Raw genomic sequence first — 16543 nt, forward strand, 5'->3', positions numbered from 1 at the left:
CTGTGTGAATCTAAGTGTGCGACTTACCATCCTGAGACAGGGCCGAGTATAGCCCACAAAGATCTCCGCCATGGCACAACCCAAGGGGGGGCGCCAACCCAGACAGGATGACCACATCAGTGAATCAACCCACTCAGGTGACGCACCCCTTCCAGGGACGGCATGAGAGAGCCCCAGTAAGCCAGTGACTCAGCCCCTGTAATAGGGTTAGAGGCAGAGAATCCCAGTGGAAAGAGGGGAACCGGCCAGGCAGAGACAGCAAGGGCGGTTCGTTGCTCCAGAGCCTTTCCGTTCACCTTCCCACTCCTGGGCCAGACTACACTCAATCATATGACCCACTGAAGAGATGAGTCTTCAGTAAAGACTTAAAGGTTGAGACCGAGTTTGCGTCTCTGACATGGGTCATAGTGAAAAAAACAGAGAAGCTGAGGGTCTGCATCGACCCAAAGCATCTGAACCAAGCACTGAAACAATCACACTACATCATGCCGACACTAGAGGATGTCCTCTACAAGCTTCCCAAGGCCAGGATTTCCACCTTCGTGGATGCCCGAGATGCATTCCTTCCAGCTTCATGACTACCTTCTGGACCGCTGGGGTGGGAAACGCTGGCTCAAGCTCCCGTTTGGTGTCTCAGTTGTGCCTGAGATATACCAACGCAAGCAGCACGAGTTATTGGCTGGGCTCAAGGGCATTGAACCCATAGCCGATGATGTCCTGATCGTAGGTCACTGCACCTGTATATAGTCCATCTGTAAATAGCCCATCCAACTACCTCATCCCCCATACTGTTATTTATTTTGCTCCTTTGCACCCCAGTATCTCTACTTGCACACTAATTTTCTGCACATTTATCACTCCAGTGTTTAATTGCTATATTGTAATGATTTCTCCACTATAGCCAATTTATTGCCTTACCTCCCTTATCCTACCTCATTTCCACACACTGTATATATACTTTTTTCTATTATTGAATGCATGTTTGTTTATTCCATATGTAACTCTGTTGTTTGTGTCACACTGCTTGGCTTTATCTTGGCCAGGTCACAGTTGAAAATGAGAACTTCTTCTCAACTAGCCTAACTGGTTAAATAAAAATATACAGCAGTGGAGGCCGCTGAGGGGAGGCCGCTGAGGGGAGGCCGGTTCATAATAATGACTGGAAAGGAGCAAAAAAAACGTGTTATTTACAGTGCCTTGCGAAAGTATTCGGCCCCCTTGAACTTTGCGACCTTTTGCCACATTTCAGGCTTCAAACATAAAGATATAAACTGTATTTTTTTGTGAAGAATCAACAACAAGTGGGACACAATCATGAAGTGGAACGACATTTATTGGATATTTCAAACTTTTTTAACAAATCAAAAACTGAAAAATTGGGCGTGCAAAATTACTCAGCCCCTTTACTTTCAGTGCAGCAAACTCTCTCCAGAAGTTCAGTGAGGATCTCTGAATGATCCAATGTTGACCTAAATGACTAATGAGGATAAATACAATCCACCTGTGTGTAATCAAGTCTCCGTATAAATGCACCTGCACTATGATAGTCTCAGAGGTCCGTTAAAAGCGCATAGAGCATCATGAAGAACAAGGAACACACCAGGCAGGTCCGAGATACTATTGTGAAGAAGTTTAAAGCCGGATTTGGATACAAAAAGATTTCCCAAGCTTTAAACATCCCAAGGAGCACTGTGCAAGCGATAATATTGAAATGGAAGGAGTATCAGACCACTGCAAATCTACCAAGACCTGGCCATCCCTCTAAACTTTCAGCTCATACAAGGAGAAGACTGATCAGAGATGCAGCCAAGAGGCCCATGATCACTCTGGATGAACTGCAGAGATCTACAGCTGAGGTGGGAGACTCTGTCCATAGGACAACAATCAGTCGTATATTGCACAAATCTGGCCTTTATGGAAGAGTGGCAAGAAGAAAGCCATTTCTTAAAGATATCCATAAAAAGTGTAGTTTAAAGTTTGCCACAAGTCACCTGGGAGACACACCAAACATGTGGAAGAAGGTGCTCTGGTCAGATGAAACCAAAATTGAACTTTTTGGCAACAATGCAAAACGTTATGTTTGGCGTAAAAGCAACACAGCTCATCACCCTGAACACAACATCCCCACTGTCAAACATGGTGGTGGCAGCATCATGGTTTGGGCCTGCTTTTCTTCAGCAGGGACAGGGAAGATGGTTAAAATTGATGGGAAGATGGATGGAGCCAAATACAGGACCATTCTGGAAGAAAACCTGATGGAGTCTGCAAAAGACCTGAGACTGGGACGGAGATTTGTCTTCCAACAAGACAATGATCCAAAACATAAAGCAAAATCTACAATGGAATGGTTCAAAAATAAACATATCCAGGTGTTACAAATGCTCTCCATCCAACCTCACTGAGCTCGAGCTGTTTTGCAAGGAGGAATGGGAAGAAATGTCAGTCTCTCGATGTGCAAAACTGATAGAGACATACCCCAAGCGACTTACAGCTGTAATCGCAGCAAAAGGTGGCGCTACAAAGTAAACTTAAGGGGGCTGAATAATTTTGCACGCCCAATTTTTCAGTTTTTGATTTGTTAAAAAAGTTTGGAATATCCAATAAATGTTGTTCCACTTCATGATTGTGTCCCACTTGTTGTTGATTCTTCACAAAAAAATACAGTTTTATAGCTTTATGTTTGAAGCCTGAAATGTGGCAAAAGGTCTCAAAGTTCAAGGGGGCCGAATACTTTCACAAGGCACTGTATTTGATACCATTCCACTTATTCCATTCCAGCCATTACCACGAGCCTGTCCTCCCCAATTAAGGTGCCACCATCCTCCTGTGGTGTACAATATGTGTATATTTTGCAGTTGTTAAATTATTTTGATGTGATGTAAAGGGCTTTATTTTTCTAGTATCGCATTTGAGAATCGATTGGCGTTTAGAGGTTTTGGCTGCCAGAGCCACTGAAAATAACAGAAGGTCCTTGGACCTTAAGGAGTAACGGGGAGGTTAGGCTCCTTAAGAGTACATCTTGAGCTAGTGCTAGCTATGAATATTTATCAACATTTAAGATGCATTGGGATGTCAGTTTCCATGTGATCAATGCATTTTGAAAAGTCAGCTCTACATATACAGTACATGTCTTCTGGAGATGTCTTTCTGGTACTAGTAAAAATGTGTTTTGAGCTTCACCACTGTACTGTAGTTCATTCTAACGGTCCTAAATTCTAGAACACTGCTGTGCTTAGGCGTACACGTTTTGGACTATGATAGACGCTCTACACCTGCCTATTACCTGTGGAATGTGATGATGTCACGGACAGGTAGCGCAGGTGCGGCCGCTCCATGGCAGTGGGTGTGGCCAGCAGCAGGAGACGGTTGGCATGGAGACGAGACCGGAGACATTCTCCGTCTTCAGAACACAGGAGAACGACCCGGTAGGTGGAATAATCAACCACACTTTATTCTGTAGCATGTGGTAATAAGTGTGGAGGGTACTGATGTTTCATCTCCCTCTGTCCCCAGGCCTGTCAGTCAGAACAGCACCTAGGGCAGTACTACACTGTGCCCCCCTCCCACTTCCACACTGTCTTCCCCCATGGCCTGCCTCCACGATACCAACAACAGGTTGTGTGTGTGTGTGTTACAGTATGACTGACTGTCTGTACCCATGTCCAGGTGAAGTCGTTTAACGAGGGCTGTGTGATGGTGAGGCAGCCTGCTCTGGAGCTGATATCTCACCTGAAGAGAGCTGACTACAGCAAGCCCACCCTGCGCTACCTACTCTGTATCCTACCCTACCAGTTACACCTGATCACACCTTTACACATTTAATATACAGTCGTGGCCAAAACATTTGAGAATGACACAGATATTAATTTCCACAAAGTTTGCTGCTTCAGTGTCTTTTAGATATTTTTGTATAATTACAAGCATTTCATAAGTGTCAAAGGCTTTTATTGACAACTACCAGAAGTTGATGCAAAGAGTCAATATTTGCAATGTTGACCCTTCTCTTTCAAGACCTCTGCAATCTGCCCTGGCATGCTGTCAATTAACTTCTGGGCCACATCCTGACTGATGGCAGCCCATTCTTGCATAATCAATGCTTGGAGTTTGTCAGAATTTGTGGGGTTTTGTTTGTCTACCTGCCTCTTGAGGCTTGACCACAAGTTCTCAATGGGATTAAGGTCTGGGGAGTTTCCTGGCAATGGACCCAAAATATCAATGTTTTGCTCTCTATAGCCCACCTGTGGGTGAAGAACTGTAAGGAGCTGTTGCCCTCCTCCTACCACGCCTCCCGCTTTGACCAGCCAATACAGGCCTCTAACTGGCTACGCAACTTCAGAACCACCAATGAACACTTCCAAACTTTTGCCTGGCACTGTATGTGTTGCCTGTAGGAACAAATCTAGGATCAGTTTACCATCCCCTAATCCTAACATTAGAAGTAAGATACAGTGCCTTCAGAAACTATTCACACACCTTGACTTTTTCCACATTTTGTTGTTACAAAGCCGGATTAAAATTGATTTAATTGTTGTTTTTTGTCAACGATCTACACAAGTTCTCAAAGTGGAAGAAACATTTAAAAAATTTAATTCATGGAAAATAAAAAAAGTAATATTTTGATTTGAGTTAATACATGTCAATCACATTTGGCAGCAATTACAGCTGTGAGTCTTTCTGGGTAAGTCTCAGAGATTTGCATACCTGGATTGTACACTATTTGCCTATTCTTTAAAAACATTTTTAACTAGGCCACTCAGGAACATTCAATGTCATCTTGGTAAGCAACTCCAGTGTATATTTGGCTTTGTTTGCTTCCCAGTGTCGGTTTCTTTTTATCCTAAAAAAACTCCAGAGGCCTTGCCGATGACAAGTATACCCATAACATGATGCAGCCCCCACCATTCTTGAAAATATGACATGATACTCAGTGATGTGTTTGTTGTGTTGGATTTACCCCAAACATAACACTTTGTATTCAGGACAAAAAGTTAATTTCATACCACATTTATTTCAGTATTACTTTAGTGCCTTATTGCAAACAGGATGGCTTCCTTCTTTTCACTCTATCAATTATGTTAGTATTGTGAAATAACTACTATGTTGATCCATCCTCTTTTATCTCCTATCACAGCCTTTAAACTCAAACTTGATTTAAATCACGATTCGCCTCATGGTGAAATCCCTGAGCGGATCCTGCCTCTCTGGAAACTACGTTAGGATTGCCGCCTGTATCGTTGTGGGTTTAATTTGACACTTTGGATGGTGCATCAATAATAGCTCCACCATACTCAAAGGGATATTCAATGTCTGTTTTATTTGTATATTTACTCAACTACCAATAGGTGCCCTTTGTGAACCATAGGAAAAGCTCCCTGGCCTTTGGTTGAATCTGTGCTTGAAATTCATTGTTTGACTTACTGATAATTGTGTGTGTGGGGTACAGAGATGTCATTTTAAATACTATTTCACACAGTTAAGCATATTTTTACTCCTTGAGGCATCCTGTATTTGTGACTGTCTCCCCTTGTTGTTTTAGATCAAGTTGAGGCAGCGGTACGTGTGGACTAAGAGAGAAAGCACTGAGGAGGGACGGCCACTAGGGGAGCTGGTGGACATGGTGAGTCCAGTGTCAACGTGCCCTTTATTAAGACGTTAGCATCCTTCAGTTTGGCCGAACTTGGCTAGGCGAACCGAACGAGTGTGCTCGCATGCTCCCTTAAAAGACCTTCACTTGAAAAATGTTAATAGTGCTGTTTGTCCATTTTTAAGATGCCGTAGTCAGAATTAATCTAAAATAACTTAATCTGTTATGACGTTTTTGCCAAGGAGATCTTAGTCATGCAATTTTATATTTAACTAAGATGTATTGTGCAGTATTTTTCAATAAAAAAATGTGCATGAAAACAAGTAATCTCTTGTTGAATGACAACAAAGACTTTATTGCAGAATCCCTACGAAGGGGTGTAGAGTTCAGCTACCGACTTCGGCTTGCCTCCAGAAAAAAATGAACACACATCACAATGTAGTCATAATATATGCACAAACTGTTCCGAACTGGTTTGGCTGGGAATCATGTGGACGCCTTGCGTCTGGGCTCCAGTTCTGAAACATAATTGGTTCAGTGCACTTCTCTTAAGAATCTCATACCACGTATCATTGTTAAGCTGTGTTTTTCACCCCAGGGAGTGTCTCGTGTGAAGAGCAGCAGTGATGTGGTGGGGGCAGTTCTAAAGGAGCTGAGGCTACAGGCTGGGGGGACAGAGGGGGGCTTCAGGCTGGCTGTGGCTGTTGATGGAGTCAACGGCCTCTGGGGAAGGACCACGCTCAAGAAGGAAGACGAGCCCTGTACTAATACATTCATTCACCTCACTGTGGATCTATAAAAAATGTTGATTTCTATTGCTTCCATTTTTGTCTTTGTAATTTCTGTGTAAAGATTGCTTACTTGACTGACCTTTATCTCCCCTGTCACTTTTCCCTTCTCTCTACTTTTTCTGTGTCTCTCCTCTCTGCCAGGTGGCTCCAGAGGAGTTGACATTGGTTCATAACTTGAGGAAGATGATCAACAATGACTGGGTGAGAACTGCATGGTGGTTATCCTCTGTCTATTAGAAATTAGAAAATTAGACATTAGAAAATTACATGATTGTGATTTACACCTCTGTCCCTCTCTCTCTCCTCAGTGTGGAGGGGCGGTCATTGCCACTCTGTCTCAGACAGGATGTCTCTACGCTCCAAGCTCTGCCTACCTGCCCCAGGAGCTGCTGGGAGAGATCAGGAGTCATGATTACATCCTGGTTAATGTTATATGTCCAGTCCAAAAACTACCTCTAACCCTTGGTGTCTATTGATCTGGGCTAACAAGGGAATGATCTAGATGTTTTTGGACAAGACCCTTCTGATGTGTTTATATGCATCAGTCAAATAGAAACAGAAGTTCACCTATTAAAAACATCTATCCTCATCCTCTGTGTTGTTCCTACAGGAGGGCTTTGACAGCATGGACCCGTTTATCCCAGTACCAGTCTCCCTCTACAGTGAGAAGGAGTTTGAGAGCTGTTACCTCTACTACCTGGACCGCCACTGGCTACAACATCCACACAGTAAGAGATGTTCACTTTCACCACTGTTTGTGATGGTTTAGATTATGACATGTTGAACTGATTGAGAGATTTCTCTCCATAAGGTCAGACAGAGGAAGGGAAGAAAGAACTGATCTTCCTCAGCAACAGAAACCCTTCTGTACTGGAGAGACTGTGTGCCTTCCTGTAACATCACACATGGGCCCACACACCCATAGAGATAGGACTCATATCTGTGACAGCATGGGCAGCGCCATTGAGGCTACAACCCATAGGAATCCCCACTCAGTTGACTACTTTGACCACTTTAAAATGGCGGAAGCCCTCGATGGTGCTGCCCATGTGACATCAAGGCCACTAGCATTCTCTATGGGACAAACGCCAATACAGACTCATACATGGATTATAACATTGCAGTTGTGTACGTGTCCCTCCATAAATTATTCTGTTGTGATGCATGATAGTGTCTTTCATAATAAAAATATACATGAAAAACAGTCAGATCTCATGTTCTCTTTTATATGAGCCAATAAAGCTATTTTCTTCATGAAAAGTTAGTGATGTTTGTCTTTTGAATATAGAGAGTATCTGACACAATGCACTTAATTACAACAAACTACTACTTTAAGTCAATACATTTTTATTTGACCAAATCAAATGGTCAAAAAGCCTCAAGGCTTTTGAATACAGTTTAGTGGTAGATGTAGACAGGTATGGTAAAGTGAAGATGTTACTCTGCCTCATTACTAGTGTCCTCACGAGAGCACCAGACCACATTTCTGGGACTGTAGAGCATCAGGGCACCTTCGTCAGGGAGGGTGAGGTGACCTCTTTGTGCATTGTTGGGCCGGTCGATGTTACGATGTCCAGATCATCTCTTGGTCTCTGTAGAGCTCCAGGGTACCTTCGTCAGTGAGGGTGAGGTGGCCTCTTTGTGTATTGTTGTAACGGCCGGTGTTACTTGCCCAAATGGGATGGTCCTGTGTGGTGTAGATGACCAGGTTGCCATCCTGTTGGAGGATGAGCCTCTGAGCATCTTTGTTCACAGTGTTTGATGCCCAGACAACCCGACCCCATCCGTAGAGCACAAAGTTGCCATCGGTCTGCAAAGAGAAAATTAATTAGCATATAAAACATGTTAGACAAAGATGACCTCTGTTGTACTGCTGTACATTCCTTTCATCCACTTCTAAATGATTACTTAAAAAAGTTGGGGTGAAAAATATTTCCCAAATTATTTTTCAATATTCGCGGCAAGTGTTCGTCAGCTAAATCAAAATATTAGGGGTGTGCATTTATTCCATTCGATACGTATATAGATACTTGGTCTGCGATATGATACAGGAATTACGTTGTCATTTGAAACAATTCGATGCGGTTTGATTAGAGAATGGTTTGATGCTATGTAAATCGATGCACTAAGATTTATTTCCCATTCTAAATTAAAATCTGCAATTCGTAACATATCAATCGGAATGTATAATGGACATCCACAAATGAATACACACATTAGGAAACGTAACATATCAGTGGTGACCCGTCATTCAGATCAGGTGGGGCAGAGCCTGTTTAGCATGTTATTTTGCCATTAATACGTGTCACATATCAGTTTGCAAACAATGTAAAAAATAACATAAAAAAAAAAAAAGTGAATAAATCCGCATACAAACATGGCCTCTTTTTTTGCTTTCTTGAGTAAGGCAGCTTCAAAATGCAGGTGTTTCAGCATAGCTCATTGCTTTCTGTGGTGGTGGGACAGCCATTGGAAAATACAGAGCTTAGGGGTTGGTAATGTATTCTAGTTGTGCAGCGATTGGCTCAATGTTCTGTCACTCATTGGGACACCACATAACCGCAAAATATACATCGAGACCTCAAATTCAAGTCTATTGGGTGCTGCCAAAGTTACATTAGAAGTGCCCATCCAAGAAGGCGCAAGGTCATTGGCCACAGATAAATTGTTAAATCACGTTATATCTACCGTAGATTTGATTTGACTGATCATGTCAACATCATACTTTCAAAATTTTAGCTAGCAAGCTAGACAAGCAGTCATCTTCATGAATCACGGTGACAGTCTGCTGGCAAATCCTTTTCAATCCTTGTCATATGAAGAGAAATTATAGATAAAATGTATTGCTGCTCATCGACCATAAACATTACACAACAAGTTGGAAATTGCAAATTCAACGATGAGTGGTTTGGAAGGAATCAGTAGCTAACTGCAAGCATTGCAAAGCAATCATTAGCCTGCTATTCAGTGGAGAGGGTGTGTGGTCCAAGTCTGGGTTTAAGGGTCTCTATTCCAAGCTTAAAAGGATAAACATTCAACACCATGGGCCAGAAAAGTTTGAATATATTGGCCATGCTGTCAATCCAGCATGCCTTCTGCCACATTCAAAACAACTGGAAACTTGGAAATCTCAGACTTTAATGAGTTCAAGACAACAGGGAACTCTGAAAAAAACAAGCTCAGACTGGGAAAATAAATGTTTGAACGGTCATTCAACTCGGAATTCAAAGTTGTGAACTCGGGCCTCTTTCTAGAGCTCCGACCTGAAGATCACTGACGTCATGATTCAACCTTGTTTTTTCCCCCGAGGTCCCAATTGTCTTGAAAGCACCATAAATCCAGGAAATGCCAGACTGATGAAAAATTTGCCCACAAGAACCGCCGCGCCACCTTCCTGTTCAAGTGAGCACGGCACAACAAGGGGAGTCCAAAAATGTCTTGTTTGCAGCTGCATAAATTATGTAATATGACAGGGAGATATGTATACTGTAGCTAAGAAAGTACTATGTGTATTTTGTGTAGTAAGCTGTTAGTAGCCCATGTGCCTCACCCTAATAATTTGGTCCCTTCCCCCCCTACTGTTCTGACTTGGTGGTTGCCATGTAGTCTATTTTAGAGTAATGTAATCCTTGAATATTGTAAGAGCTTTCATTGTCTGCTTATATGCCCCCTTTATCCTATGGTACTGACTTGGTGTACAGGGAGAATGCTGTAAGAACGGCCCCTGTTATGAATTCTGTCGCTGTACATTTCAAAAGTGCTGAACAAATAGCTATATTGACTGCGTTCGCTCATTAATGTTGTACTCGAAATTACAGATTGCCTCTTATCTGCTCGTTGTCCCCTTATGCCATAGTTTGTACAACTCAATTATCGGTAGAAACCACATTTGTTTAAGCAAGTCAGCCATATCAGCTATGTTTTTTTAAAGAGCAGTAAATGAGGATGAATTAACCATTTCGCTGCCAGACAAGGCTCCACTGATAGCCAGGTGTAGCAGTGATAATGATTTACGCAATTGTGCTGAAAAAAAAGCTCCGCTGCTGGGACAGCTTTATGTAGGCCCTAACAGTTTGTGGGCACCGTTTGTCACCATTATAGTGCAATTTGTGTATTGCTTAGTGCTGTATTGGTGTTGCTGTCATGCATCTAAAAAATTTTTTTTTGTTCACCCACCAAGATTTACATGCTAAAATCGCCACTGCATATCCATACTAAATGCAGTGTCTTGGATTTACTTACAGGATAATACGAAATGCTCGGAGACCACATTGAGTGGGGTGGTAGATGCCTAGTCTCTATTATTGCTCAGCTCAGGTGCCTATATAGACATACATCATTCACACACACGCACACACACAGAACCCAGGTCCTGCGTGTCCCCAGGCACTCATTTGTTGACTTCGAAAAAGCCTTGGTTTCATGCATGTTATCAGAAGTCGCCTCCCTACATTTGTTTTACTCACTGCTTTAGCACACTCCACCAACCCTGATGTCCTTGCCGTGTCTGTATTCTGAGATTTCCACACCAAACTACAACATTTTCCATCAAGATAGAACTGCCAAAGGGGGAGGAGTTGCAATCTACTGCAGAGATAGCTTGCAAAGTTCTGTCATACTTTCCAGGTCGACGCCCGAACAGTTTGAGCTTCTAATTCTAAAAATGAATCCCTCCAGAATTAAGTCTCTCACTGTTGCCGCCAGTTATAGACCCCCCTCAGCTCCCAGCTGTGCCCTGGACACCATATGTGAATTGATTGCCCCTCATCTTCAGAGTTCGTTCTGTTAGGTGACCTAAACTGGGATATGCTTAACATCCCAGCAGTCCTATAATCTAAGCTAGATGCCCTCAATCTCACAAATTATCAAGGAACCCACTAGGTACAACCCTAAATCCAAAAACATGGGCACCCTCATAGACATTATCCTGACCAACTTGCCCTCCAAATACACCTCTGCTGTTTTCAATCAGGATCTCAGCTATCACTGCCTCATTGCCTGTATCTGCTATGGGTCCACAGTCAAATGACCGCCCCTCATCACTGTCAAACGCTCCCTAAAACACTTCTACGAGCAGGCCTTTCTAATCGACCTGGCCAAGGTATCCTGGAAGGATATTGACCTCATCCCGTCAGTCGGGGATGCCTGGTGATGAAATTACTTTCAAAGAACGACCATCTTAAATGAGCATGCCCCTTCCAAAAAAATGTAGAACTCCAGACCTGACTGCCCTCGACCAGCACAAAAACATCCTGTGGCGGACTGCACTAGCATCGAATAGTCCCCGCAATATGCAACAGTTCTGGAACCAATACACGCAGTCAAAGGCTAGCTTTTTCAAACAGAAAGTACAAAATGTTTTGGGACACTGTAAAGTCCATGGAGAATAAGAGCACCTCCTCCCAGCTGCCCACTGCACTGAGGCTAGGTAACACGGTCACCACCGATAAATCCATAATCGAAAATTTCAATAAGCATTTCTCTACAGCTGGCCATGCTTTCCTCCTGGCTACCAGCTCCGCACCCCCCGCAGCTACTTGCCCGAGCTTCCTCAGCTTCTCCTTCACCCAAATCCAGATAACAGATGTTCTGAAAGAGCTGCTAAACCTGGACCCGTACAAATCAGCTGGGCTAGACAATCTGGACCCTCTTTCTAAAATGATCTGCCGCCATTGTTACAACCCCTATTACCAGTCTGTTCAACTGCTCTTTCGTATCATCCGAGATCCCTAAATATTGGAAAGCTGCCGTGGTCCTCCCCCTCTTCAAAGGAGGTGACACCCTAGACCAAAACTGTTATAGACCTATATCCATCCTGCCCTGCCTGTTGTCCGGAACTCTGGCAGTCTCTATGGGGGTGCCACAGGGTTCAATTCTCGGGCCGACTCTTTTCTCTGTATATATCAACGATGTCGCTCTTGCTGCGGGTGATTCCCTGATCCACCTCTACGCAGACGACACCATTCTGTATACATCTGGCCCTTCTTTGGACACTTAACTAACCTCCAAACGAGCTTCAATGCCATACAACACTCCTTCCGTGGCCTCCAACTGCTCTTAAACGCTAGTAAAACAAAATGCATGCTTTTCAAACGTTCGCTGCCCGCACCCACCCGCACGACTAGCATCACTACTCTGGACGGTTCTGACTTAGGAATTTGTAGTTGTCCACATTCTAGGTGTCTGGCTAGACTGTAAACTCTCCTTCCAGACTTATATCAAACATCTCCAATCTAAAATTAAATCTAGAATCAGCTTTATATTTCGCAACAAAGCCGCCTTCACTCACGCCGCCAAACTTACCCTCGTAAAACTGACTATCCAATACTCTACTCAGCAAACTGGATGCAGTCTATCACAGTGCCATCCGTTTTGTTACCAAGGCCCCATATACCACCCACCACTGCAACCTGTATGCTCTAGTCAGCTGGCCCTCGCTACATATTCGTCGCCAGACCCACTGGCTCCAGGTCATCTATAAGTCTATGCTAGGTAATGCTCCACCTTATCTCAGCTCACTGGTCACAATAACACCCACCCGTAGCACGCGCTCCAGCAGGTATATCTCACTGGTCATCCCCAAAGCCAACACCTACTTTGGCCACTTTTCCTTCCAGTTCTCTGCTGCCAGTGACTGGAATGAATTGCAAAATAAATAAATAATTTAAAAAAAAAATAATAATAATAAATTTCGCTGGAGACTTATTTCCCTCACTAACTTTAAACATCAGCTAACCTATCGCTGCAGCTGTACATAGTCCATCTGTAAATAGCCCACCCAATCTACCTACCTCATCCCCATATTGTTTTTATTTACTTTTGTGCTCTATTGCACACCGGTATCACTACTTGCACATCATCATCTGCTCATCTATCACTCGTGTTAATCTGTTAAATTGTAATTACTTCGCTACTATGGCCTATTTATTGCCTTAACTCCTCACGCCATTTGCATACACTGTATACAGGCCTTTTTTTCTATTGTGTTATTGACTCTATGCTTGTTTATTCCATGTGTAACTCTTTATCTTGGCAAGGTCGCAGTTGTAAATGAGATCGTTCTAAACTAGCCTACCTGGTTAAATAAGGGTGAAATAAAAAATAAAATAAATCAGCAGCAGATATGAATTTAGAATGGGAAATTAATGTGTTCATGCAACAGTGCATAGAATCGCATCGAACTGAATCTCAATTCCTTCTCTAATCAAACCATATCGTTTCCTACTGAAACAGAATTTGTGTCTCATATCGGAGCCCATGTATCTAGTATACACTGATTGTTTAAAGAAAAACTACCAAAACTATTTCTGATCGTGAACCTGGACAATAAAAATGAAATATATTTTAAGTCCATTCAGCAGGTAATTCGATGATAAAGCTATCTATTCCTGGTGCTTTTTCTCCACGTGAATGTTTTAAAAGCATATTTTTCGTCTGCTGATAATTGCTTCAGGGTTGTTGAGTCTAAGGCTATAGGATTCGTCCACCTGTTTAATTCGGATTTATATCAATTTCCATAAAGCTTTTAAACTTGTCATTAATTGCGTTGTTTCTAATTTCTAATGAATTTGTATATTTTACAATTATAAATGGTTTAGCGTGTATTCGTTTTGTGAGATATTTACCAGGGTTATTTTCCATTAAGTAATATGCTTTATTTGAGTTTAACCTGTAGTTGTTGGCTCTCTTCAAAAGTAAAAGATCGTATTCCTGCGTAAATTCAGAAAATGTTATTTTCTTCTTTATCTTGTAAAGATTTATGGGCTTTCTAAGATTGTGATTTATTTATCTTGCATTTTAATTTCTAAATCAGATGTAACTTTTTGCAAAGTATGAGATTATCATTCCCCTAATGTTTAAAAAAATGGTATTTAACTAGACAAGTCAGAACACATTCTTATTTACAATGACGGCCTAGGAACAGTTGGTTAACTGCCTTGTTTGGGGGCAGAACGACAGATTCTTTCCTTGTCAGCTCAGGGATTCAATCTAGCAACCTTTCGGTTACTGGCCCAACGCTTTAACCACTGGGCTACTTGCCGCCCCAATGTACACCTTAAAGGCATACCAAATTATATCAGCGGTTGGCTTTTCTCTGTCTACATTTGTAATGGTAAAGATTTTAATTTACGTATTTAATACATTTCGGATCCAGAAGATGCTCGCTGATGATTCTCCTACTACAGTTGCTGTGTAGGAGGAAAAATAAAATGTGTATTTTTCTGTTGGTGTAATTAATCAGAATGATCATTATCATTTTTTTTATCCAGTAAATTGTTGAATGCATTTTTGGAGAGAAAGAAATGTAGTCAATTCTTGAATAGCTTTTCTTACTTCGAGAAAAAACAGATGCGTCGATCTTTAGTTTCTTGGCAATTTCTCACATGGATTAGCCTTCATTTCTCAGAATAATAATAGACTGACGAGTTTCAGAAGAAAGTTCTTTGTTGCTGGTCATTTTGAGCCTGTAATCGAACCTATTTCTGATCAATTTGATGTTGTTATTTTAATGGACAAGAAATGTACTTATCTTTAAAAAACAATGACATTTCTAAGTGGCCCCAAACTTTTGAAAGGTAGTGTGTGTATATATATATATATATATATATATATATATATATATATATATATAAGAGAATACAAATAATGTTTCAAGATTAAGGTTCAGCTGAAGGCACCCAGAGTTAAATCCTCTCACTTTGCCAGTAACTTTTTCTGCTACCATTAATGTCAAGCCGTCTACACGTACAGTTTGATGCATACGTTTGATAAATCCAACATATGCAACATAATTTCCAATTGAACGCTGCGTTTGCCTCGCAGCATTGCGTTGCAGAGCCAGTTGCAGTGAGTTGTGTGGTGCATATGTTGGATTTATCGAACGCATCAAACTGTGTGCTAGATGGCTTGACGTTAATGGTAGCAGAAGGTGAATGTTGAACTTTTGTTGTACACATATGCATTAAACATTTTTTAAATATATAAAGTTTGACTACATAATTTATTACACAGCATTGATTTAATGACACTGTCTGTCTGATCACAGCTTGAATCGTTACATCCCTACAAAAACAATTCTAAGGTCAAAATAAGTTGCAGACCAGATATCTAATGTTAATATAATTGAAATGTAAGTGTTTCACTAACTATTGTACCTGAAAGATAGCTTTAAATTGTCCATTGTTGGAGAGGAGGTAGTCCCCTTTCAGCAGAATCCTTTCGGTGCTCATGTAGTTCTTACTCATGATTCTGAAAGAGAGAATTTATATTGTTTATTTGCTGCAGTTTATTATAGTAAAACACCCACACAAACAGGAAGGAGCAAAACACATTTAGACAAAAGGAAGAAAGAGAGAAAATGTGCCTAAACTAGCTCTTTTATAATGAGAATGGATAATTCCAGTTCTAAATGACAAATGTTGAAAAAACAACTAAATAATACACAAAAGTAATAGAAATGCATCTCATTAAGACCTCATTTAACTGGCTATTCCCTGTACATAAATGAAAAAACACACGTTAAAATAGGAGTTACCTCAAATTCTTAAATGAACTTACAAGTATTTAGGAGCAGTCGATTGAAGAGGTGAATTGCAGTTGTGCGGTGATGAAGCAGCTCTGGCCTTATATCCCTGCTCAGGTGAAGGGGGTGGAGTAATAAGGATGAGGAAATGGGTGGTGTCCACTGTACATTAAATTTGACCCCAAATGCGGGGAGGGGGGGGGGGGCTGTTGGCCGAGGTTGGAGTAGCCAGGAGGAAGGCATGGCCAGCCATTGAGAAATGCTTGTTGAAGTTTTCGATAATCATGGATTTATCGGTGGTGACCGTGTTACCTATTCTCAGTGCAGTGGGCAGCTGGGAGGAGGTGCTCTTGTTCTCCATGGACTTTACAGTGTCCCAGAACTTTTTGGAGTTAGAGCTACAGGATCCAAATTTCTGCCTGAAGAATCTGGCCTTGGCTTTCCTGACTGACTGCGTGTATTGGTTCCTGATTTCCCTGAACAGTTGCATATCGTGGGTACTATTCGATGCTATTGCAGTCCGCCACAGGATGTTTTTGTGCTGGTCGAGGGCAGTCAGGTCTGGAGTGAACCAAGGGCTGTATCTGGACTTAGTTCTGCATTTTTTGAACGGAGCATGCTTATCTAAAATGGTGAGGAAGTTAC

The 16543-nt window shown here is 41.9% G+C and overlaps 1 protein-coding gene and 1 long non-coding RNA gene across 2 annotated transcripts; one reads left to right on the top strand and one right to left on the bottom strand.

The window, feature by feature from the left end:
- Positions 1-6376: 6376 nt before the first annotated feature.
- Positions 6377-7536, top strand: LOC116376534 (uncharacterized). The gene is made up of 3 exons (XR_004211963.1): positions 6377-6576; positions 6684-7103; positions 7187-7536. It is a non-coding gene; the product is annotated as an uncharacterized LOC116376534 (long non-coding RNA).
- Positions 7537-7640: 104 nt separating this feature from the next.
- Positions 7641-16003, bottom strand: LOC109878094 (mannose-specific lectin). Its single transcript, XM_020470319.2, has 3 exons — positions 15934-16003; positions 15531-15624; positions 7641-8185 (listed from the first exon to the last, which is right to left on the bottom strand). Exons 2-3 carry the CDS (start codon positions 15618-15620, stop codon positions 7940-7942), a joined length of 336 nt encoding a protein of 111 aa, XP_020325908.2. The 5' UTR covers positions 15621-15624; positions 15934-16003; the 3' UTR covers positions 7641-7939.
- Between the last annotated feature and the right edge of the window lie 540 nt (positions 16004-16543).

The sequence above is a fragment of the Oncorhynchus kisutch genome, linkage group LG2, assembly GCF_002021735.2.
Source record: "Oncorhynchus kisutch isolate 150728-3 linkage group LG2, Okis_V2, whole genome shotgun sequence".
In the NCBI taxonomy this organism is placed as follows: domain Eukaryota; kingdom Metazoa; phylum Chordata; class Actinopteri; order Salmoniformes; family Salmonidae; genus Oncorhynchus; species Oncorhynchus kisutch.

What these genes read in the sequence shown, in the direction of transcription:
- LOC109878094 (XM_020470319.2), bottom strand. Translation starts at nt 15,620, where the DNA reads ATGAGTAAGAACTACATGAGCACCGAAAGGATTCTGCTGAAAGGGGAC. An exon ending in AATTTAAAGCTATCTTTCAG is followed by an intron (nt 8,186 to 15,530) that starts GTACAATAGTTA and finishes TTCTCTTTGCAG; the next exon opens with ACCGATGGCAACTTTGTGCT.